Below are 17,493 nucleotides of genomic sequence, written 5' to 3'. Positions count from 1 at the left end.
AGTTCTCTGTGCCTCTTGGATTTCAGTGCCTTTTTCCTTCCCCAGATCAGGGAAGTTCTCAGCTATGATTTCTTCAAGTACACCTTCAGCACCTTTCTCTCTTTCTTCCTCCTCTGGAATACCAATTATGCATACATTATTATGTTTTATCGCATCACTTAGTTCTCTAATTCTCCCCTCATACTCCTGGATTTTTTTCTTTTTCTCAGCTTCCTCTTTTTCCATAATTTTATGTTCTAATTCACCTATTCTCTCCTCTACCTCTTCAATCTGAGCTGCGGTCGCCTCCATTTTATTTTGCACCTCATTTATAGCATTTTTTAGCTCCTCATGACTATTTCTCAGTCTCTTGATCTCAGTAGCAATAGATTCTCTGCTGTCATCTCTACTTTTTTCAAGCCCAGCAATTAATTTTTCAACTCTTATTGTAAATTCTTGTTCCGTTATATTGCTTAAATTGTTTTTGATCAATTCGTTAGCTGTCGCTACTTCCTGGAGTTTCTCTTGAGGAGAATTCTTCCGTTTTGTCATTTTGGGTAGTCCCTGGGGTGGCGCCCAACTGCAGGGCACTTCCGCTGTGCTGTCTGGAGTAACTTGTGTTGGTGGGTGGGGCCGCCGTCAGACCCAACATCTGTACCCAGCCCACTGCTGGGGCTACAGTCAGACTGGTGTGTCCCTTATCTTCCCCTCTCCCAGGGGCAGGACTCACTGTGGAGTGGTGTGGCCCCTGTCTGGGCTACTTGCACACTGCCAGGCTTGTGGTGCTGCTTCTATGGGATATGGCGTATTAGCCCGGGTGGATCCGCAAGGTGCACAGGGGTGGGAGGGGCAGGCTCAGCTCGCTTTGCCTTTGGTGGTCCCCTGCGGGAGGGTCCCTGAAGCACCAGGAGTGAGGCAGACCCTTCGGAGGGATGGATCCACAGAAGCACTGTCGTTGTGTGTTTTCGCCGCGCAAGCAGTTCGGGAACTGGTTCCCTTTGGGATTTCGGCTGGGGGATGGGAGAGGGAGATGGTGCTGGCCAGTGCCTTTGTTCCCCGCGGAGCTGAGCTCTGTCTGCCAGGGCTCAACACCTCTCTCCCTCCTGGTGTCCTCCCGCCCTCCCGCTCTCTGAGCAGAGCTGTTGACTTTTAACATTCCAGATGTTAAGTCCCACTGGCTGTCAGAACCCATGCAGTCTGGCCCCTCCGCTTTTGCCAGCTAGTCTCCGTGGCTCTGCCTTGCCAGGCAGGCTGCCCCTCTACTGCCCCGGCTTCCTCCCGCCTGTCCGTGTAGTGCACACCGCCTCTCCGCCCTTCCTACCCTCTTCCATGGGCCTCTTGTCTACGCTTGGCTCCGGAGACTCCGTTCTGCTAGTCTTCTGGCGGTTTTCTGGGGGATTTAGGCAGGTGTGGGTGGAATCTAAGTGATCAGCAGGACGAGGTGAGCCCAGCGTCCTCCTAGGCCGCCATCTTCCAAATCTATCCACTAAGTTTTTCATTTATTATTTATTTAAAAAAAATTTTTTTTCAACGTTTTTTATTTATTTTTGGGACAGAGAGAGACAGAGCATGAATGGGGGAGGGGCAGAGAGAGAGGGAGACACAGAATCGGAAACAGGCTCCAGGCTCCGAGCCATCAGCCCAGAGCCTGACGCGGGGCTCGAACTCCCGGACCGCGAGATCGTGACCTGAGCTGAAGTCGGACGCCTAACCGACTGCGCCACCCAGGCGCCCCATTTATTATTTATTTTTGAGAAAAAGAGACAGAGTGCAAGCAGGGAAGAGACAGAGGGAGAAGGAGAATCTCAAGCAGGCTCCACACTGCCAGCGCAGAGCCCGATGTGGGGCTTGATCTCATGAAGCTATGAGATCATAACCTGAGCTGAAATCAAGAGTTGGATGCTTAACCGACTGAGCCTCCCAGGCGCCCCCGGAGTGTTTGAATGTAAATGTAATTATAGCAAAGGGACTGACGTTGGTCAAGGCAGGCTCAGCTGTGCCGCAATAAACCCCAACCCTCAGGGCCTTTACGCATTCAAGTTCAATTCCTGCTCACACATAGTCCGGTGCAGATGCCCCTGGTGAGAGGGTTCCTATGGATGACTCTTCTCAAGCAGTGGAGTGGCTTTTCTGTCTAGTGGCTCTTTGAAGTTTCCCTTCACCGGTCCCTTCTTACCCAGCTTGTATCTATTCCGTCTTTAATTGTTGCTGCAATAGACTGACATGTGGAGGAAGGTCGGAAGCATGGAGGTTCATGCGGCCCCTTCTTTAGCACTTCAGCCTGCACGTGACACATATCGCTTCTGCTCATTCCCCGGAGGTGAGAACCAGTCATGTGGCCCCACCCAGATGCAAACAGGGCTGGGAAACGTCATCCCCATTTAGAAAGCTTCTCCCCAGCAATAGCCCCATGTGATGGCTGGCCACAGTCAGGAGTCAACTGTGACTGCTTTTAGGCCATGAGGAACACTCGCCAAGTTCTGAGCAAATGACAGCAACAGCCAGGGATGGGGTATGTGACACCTGGATGACAGGGGCCTTAAACGAATGACACTTGAATTAGGGTGAGGGGATTATTGATCTGGCCATGATACTGTGGATTAGGGAGGGCTTTAGTTCCGCAGCTTATCCTGAAATACTTTGGGGAGAGAGAAAGAGAACCCTTAGTTTGAGAGAAAAACAGGGAAAATTATATTCATTGAGGAATGTCTACTGAAGAAGGGTCAAGGGGCATTTAACCCCAGGGTATATTAGAAAGGTTTGAGAAGTTGGAGAGGAATGGGGGCCAGGGAATCTGGACCCAGGTATAAGAAGAATGGAATAGTTTAGGGATGAGACTGTGGGGAGAGGGTAGTTGAGAAGGAATCACATTTTGGGTGCTGGACAAGTGTAGGAGGAACATGGTGGGATGGATTTGTTTGGCCACATAACTGAAAGACAGTTTGTTCTTGCGACATTCTGGAGGGGTAGCAGGCGGAACTCATTGTCTCTTGGCTGCTATCTGGGTGGGTTCTCCTTCTTGGAGCATTAAGGTCTCTGACAGATGAGAAAGTTCCTTTGGAAGGAGTCATCCCTGCCTTTGAGCTTGAGATCTCTGGGGAAAAGCAGGAATCAATGCTGGTGACTTCTGGGGAGGCTCCATTGTGATGGGAGGCCCTCGGGATAGAAGGCCGCATAGGGGAGTGAAGTGTGGTGGCCAGGAGGGGTAAGGTCTTCCTGCCAAGGCCTGCAAAGTGAGAGGGTTGTCACCAAGGAGGCTGAGTATCTCATCTCATCTCATCTCATCTCACCCTGAGAGAGTAGGTGAGGGCTTGAGTGGGTCAGAGGGACAGGAGGAAGAGAGAATCTCAAGCAGGCACCACACCCAGTGCAGAGCCCATGCAGGGCTCGATCCCATGACCCTGGGATCATGACCTGGAGCTGAAATTATGAGTTGGACGCTCAACCAACTGAGCCACCCAGGCACCCCAAAGTCTGTGACTATGACCAGGGCTTCTTTCCCTGTGAATGAATTTCAGTATTCACAAAATTTAATACACAGGTCGTGTGTGTTTTCTACCCATGTGTTACAGGTTCTATTTCCCTTAGATAATTTATATACAGATTTAAAACAGGACGACAGGTCTACCTGCACGTTCAGGTCTGTTTCAACTCAAAGACACCATACCTTCTTCATGGTATTATTAAAGCTGTAGTCGTTCCTGCCGTGTATTTCCCACACAATGAAATTGACTTCCACATCTTCAACATAGCCATTTTCATTGTATCTGCGTGAGACAACAAGCACAACAATAGTAGTTGAGGGTAGAGGACAGGGGTTAGGAGCGGCAGCTTTCTTGTCTGGTGGCCTCCATTTCAGTTCTGTGTTTATCCCTGAACAGCCAGCCTTGCGGCCCCAGGGAGGTGACTTATGTTCTGGAAGCCTCGACATCCTCACTTATCTGTAAAATAACAACTGTACCTACTGTACAGGTTTCCTTCACCTCTCAAAATCAGCCTCATAGTGACAGAGCAGAATGATGTCGCCTTTTCAACAGTCAGAGCCCTAAGTGCTCTTCGGTTTGACGGGAACCACATAGTGAGGAGGTGAGGCCCTGCCGTGCTGGCTGGTCGCAGGGAAAAAGACTGCAGGGATGAAGAAGGAAGGGCACAGCAAAGGTCCCCTGGTGTCATTGGATCCACACGAATTCTTTGGGTGACTGTTGCGTGCCAGCGAATTAAAGCACGGAACCACTAGGAGAGCAGATGTTCTGGATCTCCCGGGAGGACCCGGCTGGAGGACAGGGCTGAGTGTCAGGGGACGGGCAGCAGCAGTGAGACCGCTCATGGGGCCGAGAGCTAGAAGTGGTCGCCAGCTCCCAGGAGCCACGGTCATGCATGGCCCATGCCCAGAGAGCTCGTGATGCCTTCTACCCACAGCAGACCCCAGCAGACAGTCGAGCATGGACAGGTTGCCCACCCCCCAGATGCCAGCACGGGAGACATAAGCCCCATTGAGCTTAGCGTATTCACCCCAAATTCAGTGTGTTTCAAAAGGGACGTTCCTTCAAATTGTTAAGATCATTATTATTGTTTTTGTTTTTGTTTTTGTTTTTTTGGTACCGTATGGAAACAGGGGCTTGAGACCAAAGTTCAGGTTCAGTTACTGGTGAAGTTACTGGTGTGTACCAGACCTTGCTGCCATTTTAAACATGGTCACATCTTCCTTCTCCATCAGTCAGTGACCGTTTTTCTGAATGGGAATGTCTCCTCCCCCCTTCCCCCCCCCCCCCCCCCCCGCATCCCCCAGGATGAAAATTTCACTTAGGACTTTGGTTCAGGCGCTTGCTTCTGGGCTCTGACTCCAGGACTCTTGCCCCAGTGTCTGATATTTTCTCTTGCTTCCCCTCTCTGTGTTTATCCGTAAAAGATCAAGGGTCCTTGACAGTGTTTCTCTACCCACTGCCCGCAACTCTGCCTGACTTCATGGGTCGCTCTACCTGGCTCTCCGTATGTCCTACAACCTGACACCGTCCATTCTTGCTTAGAAAAACCAGCTGTTGTCCCATTCACAAGCAGGGCAGGGGATTTTTACGTATCAGAAAGTGGTATCTGAAGAAGCTACTTTATTTTCATAATTCATTTTTAGGAACCATGAAGACATGAACTCAGGTGTGACTAGCTAGGGGTTAGAGTAGTGGTGGTCGACTTGTTTCCCAGCACAGGAGGCAGGTCTAAACTCTAAAGTTCCTTCCACAGGAAAATGCACACACGTGTGTGACACATTTAATGTGGTATGAAGTTTCGGAGATTTGGGCCAGGCTTTAGCAAAGCTCTCATTCTAGGAGATTCGGAAGGTGCAGCTTGTTTGCATCTTCTGAAAACCATCACATTCTTGAATTATTAAGGACTAATTGTAAAGCCAGACCTTTTATTTGAATTCAGAAAAAAGATTTTCCTTGAACTGGGAGCAGAATCTTTTGACACTCACAAAACCAATAAGCTATAGCGTCATCTAGTGGCAATAAGGATAAATTACATGACCCCATATTTCCCGGGTTTATAATGCTCCTTGATGATGTTTTATCGATTTCACTGAGCATATGGGACAAAAATACTTCCCCGTGTAAGCATGGCTTATTTTCATTAACGTTCATTAATATGAACCAATGATACCTGATGATATGATACCAATGAAACCTGAGAAATTCGGAAATGTCTTTACTTGGCAACCAACTTCCCTACAACTTGTAACTTCACTGTGACAGTTCCCCTTTTGGAATTCGGAAGGAGAGACCTCTCCGTGGATCCACTGGATGCATATGTTTTCAGTCCTGCGCGGCCACTCAGATAGCCCACGGTATCATGTCTTTTATTTTCTGTTTTGTGGTGCTTTAATAGCTGGGTTAATTATCCCAGGAGAATGAATTGGAAGCAGCATGCTCTATCAAGTGAGTCCTGGTGCCCAGACACGTAAATAAGTAACCCCAAGACAAACGTGCCGCCACGTGGTCCAAAGTAGGGTTTGCTGCTGTCTGCTCTCCGGCCCAGCCTCCTTCACCCCTGCAGACTCTCATCTGCCCCTTGACCTCACCAGACTTCCAATCCTGACCCCTCTCTGCTTTCCTCCTCCAGGCAGTTTCCTCCCTGCCCAGCATCCTGGATTCATTCACTTGTTCTGGCCCTGCCTCCAACATCTCACCCCAGTCTTGGACGTCACACTGTGCCTTCCGCATTCAGGCACATGTCACTCGAGAAATTCAGATATGTGGGATTGAACCCACTTGTGGCGTCACCTCAATTGTGCCTTCGGTGTTGTCTGATCATCTTTCTATGGGTCGCCTTAGCCAGACCGTCTCACATTACCCTCAGTGACCCCTGACATCCTCCTCAAAGCTCCTCCTCAACCCCTCAGGGCGCCCCGTTTACACAGCGTCCTTTCTCTTTCATGGAAGTAAATTGAGGCTGTCAGACATGACTTCTCTTCACTCCCACACTCCTATTTCCAAACCAGTCACTTTCTACATTTAATTTTACTCCTTCCGGGGCGCCTGGGTGGCTCAGTCGGTTAAGCATCCGACTTCGGCTCAGGTCATGATCTCACAGTCAGTGAGTTGGAGCCCCACATCAGGCTCTGTGCTGACACCTCCGAGCCTGGAGCCTGCTTCGGATTCTGTGTCTCCCCCTCTCTGGTCCTTCCCCTCTTGCACTCTGTCTCTATCTCTCTCAAAAAAAAAAAATATCAAAAATAAAAATAAAAAAATTTTTTTTTTTACTCCTTCCCCCCAAGTCTCAGAGGATGAATTATTCTTCTTTCAACATTGCCACCTGGGCCTTTGATGCTACTTCCCCAGGTTTCTTCATGGACTTGGCTCCTATAGCTTATTTCATTTTAATTAGAAAATATTTCAAATAGGCAGAACACAGAGAATAATGTGAAAGTTGTTATATATCATTCCCATCCAGGTTTTAAACTTTACTTATACATAAATATATCCATAAATCATATATAGTGTTGCTTTGTGGGTTTGCAAATAAATGTAACATGAGGTTACACTGCAAGTATATTTTGGCAACTTCCCCCCCCCCCCCCGACATTCAATATTAGGTTTTGAGATGAATCCATAGAAGTTTCCAGTCTCTTGATCTCTTTTCCTCATCAGCAGCTCCCTCCCGGCTACTCTTCCTTCCCTACCCAACCCGAGCTTCGTGGCTGACTGTCCGATTCCCTCTTACAACCATTCTTAGTCATTCATTTTCACTGCTGAGCAGTATTGCACTGGCTGACCGTACAACGTATACATCCAAATGTTCACTATGTTTTTTTATGTGTATGTTACCACAATTTGAAAAATCTGTACATAAAGACACCATAAGCACACATTTCCGCCACGCGTCCTTTGCACTCGGTTTATGGTAAGATACCGCGAGGTAGCAGGAAGAGTAGGAGAATGTGAAGCCAAGTGAAGAAAACGTTTCAATTGGGAGGGAGTGACCAGCTATGCAATTCTTGCTAATGAGGTCAGGTAGGGTGAGTCCTGTGGGCTGAGCACTGGGTGTACCAATATGGAGGCCACCGGTGACACTAGCCAGCAGTGCCAGTGGCGTGGTGCTGGTAGAATCCTCACTGAGAGGGGTTGGGGGAGAGGAGGAGAGTTAGTCACGGTGAGTATGGTAGCTGAAGAGGTAGTGGGGTCAAGGGAGGGTCTTGTGGTTTTGTTTCTGATGACGTTAGAACTGCAGGTTTCTTTGATGATACAGTCAAGAGGGAAAAGTCGATGATGCCGGACGGAGAAGGAGGGGGCAGTTTCGGAAGCAGTGTTCTGAATTAGGAAAGCAGGTGGGGATCCAGTTCCCAGATGGAGAGAGAGGCCTTACATGAACGTATAGTTCACCTATGATGATAGGAAGACAGACAGAGTTCAAGGGGACGGATGTTTGCAGATGAGTAGGTAAGGTGGTAGAAGTTTGTGGAGACCTCTTCTGATTGAGGTCACTGGGACTCATTCGTCTTCCTCATTCTCTCTTTTCTTCTATCAATTATCAATCAATTATCAAGCCCTGTGTATTACAATCCCTCATTTTTCTCATAAATAATTCCTCTTCTTTGTCCTTGCAGCTATTTTAATCACTTGTTTTTTTCCTCCATGAACTACCATTGGAGGTACCAACTGGACTACCAATTTTCCTCCATTGGTACTACCAATATAGTTTACCACCTGGTCTCCCTACTTAGACTTGCTTTCCTGAAGGTCATCTTCTACCCTTCTCCCAGAGAGAACTAGTTAAGGCACACATTTGATCATGCCACTCTACCATAGAATGGACAGAAAGTCTTTCACAAGGTAGACTCCACCTAGCTAGTTTCCCAGCCTCTTGGCTTGACACTTACTGCCTCACTTAATGCCCCAACAGCATTTTACTGTTGGAACTGTGCATTTTCTTCCTCACCGTCATTTTTTCTTGAAAGGCTCCCTGGTGGAGTCCATTATCACCTTCCCCACTTCTCTTTTTCCCTCCCTGCCTTCAGCTAAATATTCATTATCCTTTAAGACTCAGTGACTAGCTCAAATGCAAGTTATTCTGGAAATATTTCCCAAAGCCCATCTCCCTTCCGCAGCTGGGTTGGATTCTTTTCTTTTGAGTTTCCTTTTTATTATTCCATATCAGCTCATATGTTTATCTAATTCATCAGGCTCTTGAGCCCTGGGAACAGAAATCCTATCTTATTTATCTTTGAATTCCCATTGCCTACCAGAGTAAAATGTTCAAAGATGTTTAATAATAATGAATTGAAGAGTACACTTCTCTGGGAGAGAACATTAAGATTATGTACCACTGGGGGATTAGGTACTGCATTAAACAAAAAACAAAAAAAACAAGGAGCCTGGGAAGATGGCAGAATAGGAGGACCCTGAGCTCATCCCATCCCACATTTTCAACTAGACATCACCCACATCCAAATCAATAAGCCAGAGAGTTATCTGAAGACTGGTAGAACAGACTCCGCTACTAAATATAGAAAAGAAGAGAGGTAAGGAACACAAAAGAAATGAGTAATTCTGTAAAAAAAAAAAAAAAGTCAGTCAAGGAACTCACACAAAAAAGGATGTAAAACATAATAACATATACCTAAAATATAGGTAGGAGAGGCAAAAAGAGTGGTTTCAAACTTAAATGACCACGAACTTAATATAGACTGCTGCATGCAGATGAGGTTATATACAAACCTGATGGTAACCATATACCAAAAACTGTTAATAAGTATGCAAAGACTAAAGAGAAAGAAATGCAAATATATCACTAAAGAAAATCAACAAAACGTGAGAGAAAGACAAGAAAGGATCAGAGAAAATCTTCAGGAACAACTAAGTAATAAACCAAGTGATAAAATGGCAGTCAGTTTATACCCATCAATACTTACTTTGAATGGATTAAACACTCCAATCAAAAGACATAGGGTGACAGGACAAAAAAACAAGACTCATTTTTGGGGCACCTGGGTGGCTCAGTCAGTTAAGTGCCTGACTCTTTTGATTTCTGCTCAGGTCATGATCTCACAGTTTGTGAGATCGAGCCCCATGTTGGTCTCTGCATTGACAGCATTAAGCCTGCTTGGGATTCTCTCTCTGCCCCTCCCCTGTTTACGTGCTCGCTCTCTCTCTCAAAATAAATAAATAAACTTAAAAAAAAACCCACCAAAAACAAAACAAGAGCTATCTATATGTTGCTTACAGGAGACTCATTTTAGACCAAAAGACACCTGCAGATTGAAAGTGAGGGGATGGAGAAACATTTATCACTGCAAATGGACTTCAAAAGAAAGCTGGGCTAGCAATACTTCTATTGGAAAAACTAGACTTTAAACAAAGACTGTAACAAGAGACAAAGAAAGATACTATATAATAATAAAGGGGACAATACAAGAAGATACAACAATTGTAAATATTTATGCACCAAACATCAAAGCACCCAAATGGATAAAAAAGTTAACAAACATAAAGGAGCTAATTGATAATAATACAATAATAGTAGGGGACTTTAACAACCCACTTACATCCATGGACAGATCATCTATATAGGAAACATCATCAACAAGGAAACAATGACACACTGGACCACATGGATTTAACAGATATATTCAGGACCTTCCATCCTAAAACAGCAGAATACACATTCAAGTGCACTCAGAACATTCTGCAGAATAGATCACATATTAAGCCATAAAACAAATCTTAACAAATTCAAGAAATTGAAGTCATACATGCGTCTTTTCTCACCACAATGCTATGAAACTAGGAGTCAACCACAAGAAAAAGTCTGGAAAGAGCACAATATATGGAGGTTAAAGAACATGCTGCTAAACAATGAGTGGGTCAACAAGAAATCAAAGAAAAAATAAAAAAGTACATGGAAACATATGACAATGAAAACACAATGGCTCAAAACCTCTGGGATGCAGCAAAAGTGGTCCTAAGAGGGAAGTATATACCAATATAGGCCTACTTCAAGAAGCAAGAAAAATCTCAAATAAACAACCTAACCTTGCACCTAAATAAGCTAGAATAAGACAACAAAACCTTAAACCAGCAGAAGAAAGGAAATAATAAAGGTTAGAGCATAAATAAGTGTTATAGAAACTGAAAAACCAATAGAACAGTTCAATGAAACCAGAAGCTGGTTCTTTGAAAAAATCAATAAAATTGGAAAACCTGTGGCCAGACTTCTCAAAGAAAGAGACAGAGAGAGAGAGAGAGAGAGAGAGAGAGAAAGTGAGCAGGAAAGGACCCAAATAAATAAAACCATAAACAAGAGAGGAGAAATAACAACCAACACCACAGAAATACAAACAATTATAAGAGAATATTATGAAAAAACCATAACGGCAAAAAATTGGACAACCTAGAAGAAATGAACAAATGCCTGGAAATGTACAAACTACCAAAACTGAAACAGGAGGAAATAGAAAATTTGAGTGGATGAATAATCAGCAAAGAAATTGAGTCAGTAATCAAAATATTCCCCCAAAAACAGAAGTCCAGGACCAGATGGCTACACAGCTGAATTCTACCAAGCATTATTTCTTCATTTAAAAAAATTTTTAGTTAGTTAATATACCGTGCAATATTGGTTTCAGAAGTAGAATTTAGTGATTCTTCACTTACATACAACACCCAGTGCTCATCACAACAAGTGCCTTCCTTAGTACCTATCACCCGTCTAGTCCATCTTGCACTATCCTCCCTCCATCAATCCTCAGTTTGTTCCCTATCATTAAGTCTCTTATGGTTTGTTTCCATTTCTTATCTCCCCACCTTCCCATATGTTCATTTGTTTTGCTTCTTAAACTCCACATATGAGTGAAATAATATATTTGTCTTTCTCTGATTGACTTATTTTGCTTAGGATAATACATTCTAGCTCCATCCATGTGGTTGAAAATGGCAAGATTTCATTCTTTTAGATGGCTGAGTAATATTCCATTGTGCGTGTGTATAAAATGGAGTATTATTCAGCCATGAAAAAGAATGAAATCTTGCCATTTGCAATGACATGGATGGAACTAGAGAGTATAATGCTAACTGAAATAAGTCAGAGAAAGACAGATACCATATAATTTCACTGATATGTAGAGTTTAAAAACCAAAACAAATGAGAAAGGGAAAAAAAGAGAGAGAGACAAATCAACAAACACACTCCTAATTATAGAGTACAATCTGATGGCTACCAGAGGGTATGGGGGTGGAGGGAATGGGTGATATAGGTGATGGGGATTAAGGAGTGCACTTGTCATAATGAGCACAGGGTGATGTATGGAACTATTGACTTACTATATTGTACACCTGAAACTAATGTAACAGTATGTTAACTAACTGGAATTAAAATAAAAATTTAAAAAACAAAGCAAAACAAACAAAGAGAAAAATGAGGCCTCAGTGGTGGAAGGGGTTTCAAGGGTTCTCAGGAAAAGCAGTGGCATCACTAGATGTGTAGAAGAACAAAACTTAAGAAGATAGCAGAATGGCCTGATAGCTCAGAGGACCCAGAACAGAGGGACTGTAGGACAATGATGTAGAGGGCACAGCACAGAATCTTAGAACTGCCATGGGTGAGGAGTGGTGGGCAGGACATGATGGCAGAGGACTTCTGGGTCCCAATAAGGACAGCTCCCATAGCAAAATTAAATCAGAGCACCTGATTCACTATGTCATACCTACCACCTGAGAGATCTCAGAAATTGTCTCTAGCCTGAGAGGTCCCGTAAACTCTAAAGCCGGAAACCTTGACTAAAATTTTGATATTTTACACATAAGAATTTCATTTCCAGTAATTTTTCCTAATGGCATATCTGGACTGGTATCCAAACATGTATGTAAGTGGATATTCACCACCATTTTGTTTATAATAGCAAAAAAAAAAAAAAAAATTAGGAAATGGGTCATTTAGCTCTTATATTTTTCTATTTTAAGTTTTGCAACAAGCTGTGTAACTGCTATAATCATGGGGTCCCTGGGTGACTCAGTTGGTTAAGAGTCAGACTCTTGATATCAGCTCAGGTCTTGATCTCAGGGTCATGATTTTGAGCTCCATGTTATGTGTGGAGCCTACTTAAAATCATCAATCAAGAATAAAATCAAAGATACAAGCAAAGTAATATAAAACTACATGCAAAAGCCTTCCTAATAGCATTTTATTCTCATTATAAAATATTATTTTTAAGAATTAAGTTAGAGATAATATTTTTGAAATCTCCCCAATGTACCAGCCCTTTTCAGCAATCTAGTTTCTTTCCTTGCAACCTTTCAGTTATTGTTGGCCCATGGACAGAACAGTCATATGTCACCTGGGGAAAGTAATTCCTATCAAACAGGCAGGGGTGCTGGTAAGAGCTTGGGGAGAGATATAAAGAGAATAAAGCAAGGGTGAAGAGATCACCTGCATGCCTGAGAAGAGCCTCAGTTATCTTATCCACTATGTCTCAGCGGTGAAATTACAAGCTCTCTCAACAGGCAAGCACCATGGGTAGTCCAACTTTGTATAACTAGTATTGAAAACCTAGAGTTGCATATATTGGGTGCTCAAAAATATTTATCATTAAGTGCATAATTAATTAGCTTTGTTTTCATACTTTAATTTTGAAACTTTCAAAGTAAGTAAAAATTTTAGTAAGAATATACTTACAATTGAACCAAAGGGTGAAACTTTTCTCGAAAATCAAGTCTCAATGGGCAGCCATATTCTTTCCAATTATATTTTACTCGCTAGAAAAGGAAAAATGATTTAGTTATTTTCTATATATGTCTGATTGATAAAATTATAGTTTTCTTACCAAGTTTTTAGATGGTTTATTCCTCAAATATGACCTGTAAAAAAAGAATCATTTTTCATTACTTATTTTTCTTTCTTCTTTTCAAACTTAAAAATCAAAACCATTACTTTGTTCAGGTAAGGAGGTATTACAAAAGTAAATAAATAAACATAATTACAAAATACTCCCCAAATGTGTGGAGATTAAATAACACACTTCTAAATAACTCATGGGTCAAAGAAGAAATCTTAAGAGAAATTTTAAAACATTTTGAACTAAATGAAAATGAAAACACAACTTATCAAAATTTGTGAGTTGCAGCAAAAGCAGTGCCTAGAGGTAAATTCGTAGCAATGAATGCATATTTTAGAAAAGATTGATGTTAATAGGAATTAATACTAATTGATTCTAAATTATTGGTGTTATATTAATATGAGACTCAGTGCTTATGTTAAAACTATTTCTTACTTTTCAATATGGTAAAAGAAATCATGCTGAAGACATTCTTTTTTATTAAATCTACAAAAAATAAAACATAATGAAGTTGTAATATTATCATCCCTTATATACTTAACAGACATTTAATTATTTAACTCAGTGATTCTCAGACTTGAGAGTATCACAGAATTGTCACTTACTGAATTAGAATCCTGGGGTTGGTGTGTGGCCCTCGCATTTCTATTTAAAAAAATCAGCTTCATAAATGTTTCTGAGGACATCAGAATTTGAAATATATTGATTTATATATATTTGATACATGTGAAGAATTCACTGAAAATCTATCAAAATAAGATAAATTTCTTTGGACTATTTTCTTCCATATATATATATATATATATATTAAACACAGACTCCTAATTGTTACTGGAGACTCAGTTGTACAGGTAAGGAGCTACTTTAAGCATTCACATAATTTCCAGTTAGGATTCATGCAGACATAAGGCTATCATGGTCTATAAAGTGATAAAATTTTCAGTAAGTTAAATTATTCATTTGACCATTTTTGCTGGCTACTTCCAGCAAGGGAGTGACTCAAATCACCACTGTGTTTAGAGAGATATTGGAAGTCTACACCATCTCCCACCCTGAAACTCAAAACAGACCCCATGAGATGCTCTTCATCATGGACATTTCTCCTGTCATGGGCACCTTGAACTCCATAGGTCTCCTTTCATGACTGTGAAAACCTTAGGCCTATCACATCCTGAATTTAAGATCAGAGGGTCATTTTTCGGGTTGCAGTCATTCTTAGTCATTGACTAAGAGGCCTAGAATAAGGTACTGAAATCTATGTTTTTCAAACATGCTTTCCAGATAGGTCTGGTGAACAACCAGCTATCTGACAATTGCCATGTATACCCTCCCAGAACAGACTGATTCAAGCTGCATTTCACTGAAGAAAGAAATCTGCAGGCACGGCTACTGTGTGCAGTAGTTCTGGGAAACAGGACAGCAGTTATTCTCAAATAGACTTGCATAAGAGCCCCTGGTCCCCCGCTCTCCCCCACTCCTAACGGCAGGAGACCTTCTCGTCTCAAGTGCACCTTTATCTCAGCTGAACGTACCGTGCTTGCTGACCTCGAGTCTCGCCCACACAGAAGAGAGCTTTGGCAAGTGGATGACAAAATCCAGCGTGCTTCATCATGAACCACAGTAAGATCAAATAAAGAGAACCCTGGGGTTCTCTGGAGGAAGCACTGATGGTTCTGTGAGGTTTGCTCTAAAAAAATGTCCCATGGGAAATGGTGCAGGAAACTGAGGCTTCTCTGATGTGGATGTAAGCGATTCTCTGACAGAGATGAGATCATGACTGATTAGAGTAGGACAGAAAGTAGACCTAAGTGTTTCTGCCTCTCCCTTCCCTGGGAAGTGAGCCTGAAGAGCTGAGAAGAGGTGATGGTGAAAGCTGGGAACTGGATTATTAAAAGGGAAGGCGGAGAAAAATGCTGGTAATAGGGAAAGAGGTTAATTCTTTTTATCTGTTTGTGCGATTCGGATGTAAGGTTTAACTTGGCAAAAGGTTCACACAAATTTAGTTTGGACAAACTTCAAATTTTGGACACCAATGCCGATTCAACTTTGGATTTCATAAAGAACATGTCAGTCATCAGGCTATTAGTGCTATTAAGCACCACCAGTAATTACCATGTAGTTCACCATTTGTTTTAAAATGCAAAGAGTAAGACAGGTCAAATGCAAATATACTTGCCCTTTAACAGCAATGTATTTACGAGGATTACAGCCAACAGCTATTTGGAACACCTAAAATGAAGCAATTTAAGTGGTGAGATCAGCGGTTCTGGTTCTCATGAGCTAAAAGCAATTACATTTTTCGATCTGAAATAATAACCTTTTAAATGTACGGTTTATCATACTGTTCTGTGCTGTTTTACTCCTTCTTTCTGATCACATTTTTTTTTTCTCTCTCTTTGCTTCCGGTTGCCCAGACCATTGCCCAAAGGTTAGTACTCTGCTTTTTTGACATCAGTATCTCAACAGAACTGACCCAATCTCATCTTTTACGAGCACCTCTGCAAACATGATCATCAACTCCACTTCCAGCTTGCACCTGGCTCAGCTGGTAGGTTTCTATAATATGTATAGCTATTAATTTGACTTCTTTTTAACCAGAGACCTGGTTCTTCCCTGACCAGGATGCCTATTTCAATTTCAACCTGGCTCCCGTTTGCCTTACTCGTTGCTGTCTACCCTGCCACCCCATCCTAGGCTTCCTAGGGGCGATCTAGACGCTTGCTTTCTGTCTTAAACATGTCCTGTATGTTGCATATTTCCATAAGACAAATCTGCAAAAACCTCTAATACTCCTTACCCCAAAGTAGGACTTGGGGATCAGAGGATGGGGTTAGAGAATAATGTCCAGATAAGCTTGAGGGATTTAAAGAGTTGTGCATGCGAAACCAAGGCCCTTCAGCCTTCATTTGAAAGGCATGCTCTACAGCAGGAGTTCATGGATTTTATTGCCTGAACCACCTGATCTCGGTCACAGGACCTGATTTGTTCTCTCAGCAACTCTACCTACAGTCCTTGCTGTCCTTCATCATCAAAGCTTTGTTTTCCAGTCAAATGTGTTCAGAAGTATGGGCCTGCCCTTTATCTTTACTAACCTATCCATTTGTCACACGTGGTTGACTACCCTGCCGCCCCGTCCTAGGCTTCCTAGGGGTGAGTCTTTCAGTCAGGACCCACCATCACTCGGTGTCTTAGTCATCGCATCCCTTCTCTTCCGGGGCCCAGTTGACAAACATCAACAACCATGCTTGGGGTTAAAAATCTGAGTTGACCCACATGTGGAACGTGAACAGGAACGTTGGTACAGAGTATGGGATGCACGAGAAAGGCTGTTTTCTAGGGCACCCATGCACCCACTGCTGTGGGGCTGACAGTGTTCTCAGGATTGGATACCTAATTAGAGGTATTCTGACATGTAACCCAAATGAAAACAATGAGCGCACTGGTTTTCTTTATTTAATATTATTTTCCAATTTTAGTATATGTGCTGCCAAAGCAAACACTTCACATTATTCTCTCAGGTGCAGAGACAGGGTAGGACTGCTCTTAACTTAGCTCAGAAGTGGACACAGCACATTCCTTCTAACCGGGCAGAACAACGGAACTGAGACAGGAATTCTGAAGGCCGTCAACACGGAAACGTTGGTAGATAATGCATTACATAGAGTGTAGTCATCTCTCCCTGGGGAAATTGATCCTGGGAGGAGTCACTAAAGCTTTCTGGGGAATGGCTCACTAGGGTGGCTTCATTGCAGCCAATACAAGCTACCTACAGTGGGGCACAGAGGGTGGCTAGATTTGAACTGCCCGTGTCTTGGGGCATGCCGAGGAGGAAAGAGAAGAAACAAACTGGTAATATTAGATGGCTACTCTGCGACAGGCACCGTTCTGGACACTTTACACAAATGGATCCCATTTAATACTCTCAACAGAGTGGATAAATACTGTGAGACCAATTTCCCTTTGGCAAACGAGGCGGCGGCAAATCACTGGTTAGTAGCTTGCCCCAGCCGGCAGGTGGCAAGGCTTGGATCTGAACTCAGGTGAGATTAACCTGTTTTTGTAATGCCTGGGCTGGGCAGCACCCAGTGGTTGGGATCCCTAACAAACCTAGTGAGTAGATAGGAAAAAGGGGTAGAGGAAAGCAGGGTGCTTCTGGAAGGCATCTTGTACGGGACAAGCAGCTGGAGGTGGAG

General features: G+C 43.1%; 1 protein-coding gene across 5 annotated transcripts in view; it reads right to left on the bottom strand.

The window, feature by feature from the left end:
• CATSPERE (catsper channel auxiliary subunit epsilon) overlaps window positions 1-17,493 on the bottom strand; it is a 201,771-nt gene that overhangs the window by 21,564 nt on the left and 162,714 nt on the right. For all 5 annotated transcript variants that reach the window (XM_053209823.1, XM_053209825.1, XM_053209826.1 and 2 more), the window contains 5 exons: window positions 15,477-15,529; window positions 13,736-13,786; window positions 13,289-13,322; window positions 13,141-13,220; window positions 3,647-3,746 (listed from right to left, as the gene is read on the bottom strand). In XM_053209823.1, the coding sequence (XP_053065798.1) occupies window positions 3,647-3,746; window positions 13,141-13,220; window positions 13,289-13,322; window positions 13,736-13,786; window positions 15,477-15,529 (318 nt within the window). The remainder of the gene's footprint in view (window positions 1-3,646; window positions 3,747-13,140; window positions 13,221-13,288; window positions 13,323-13,735; window positions 13,787-15,476; window positions 15,530-17,493) is intronic.

The sequence above is a fragment of the Acinonyx jubatus genome, chromosome E4, assembly GCF_027475565.1.
Source record: "Acinonyx jubatus isolate Ajub_Pintada_27869175 chromosome E4, VMU_Ajub_asm_v1.0, whole genome shotgun sequence".
In the NCBI taxonomy this organism is placed as follows: domain Eukaryota; kingdom Metazoa; phylum Chordata; class Mammalia; order Carnivora; family Felidae; genus Acinonyx; species Acinonyx jubatus.
Note: the sequence above shows the minus strand (reverse complement) of the source record. Positions and strands in the feature narration are given on the sequence as shown.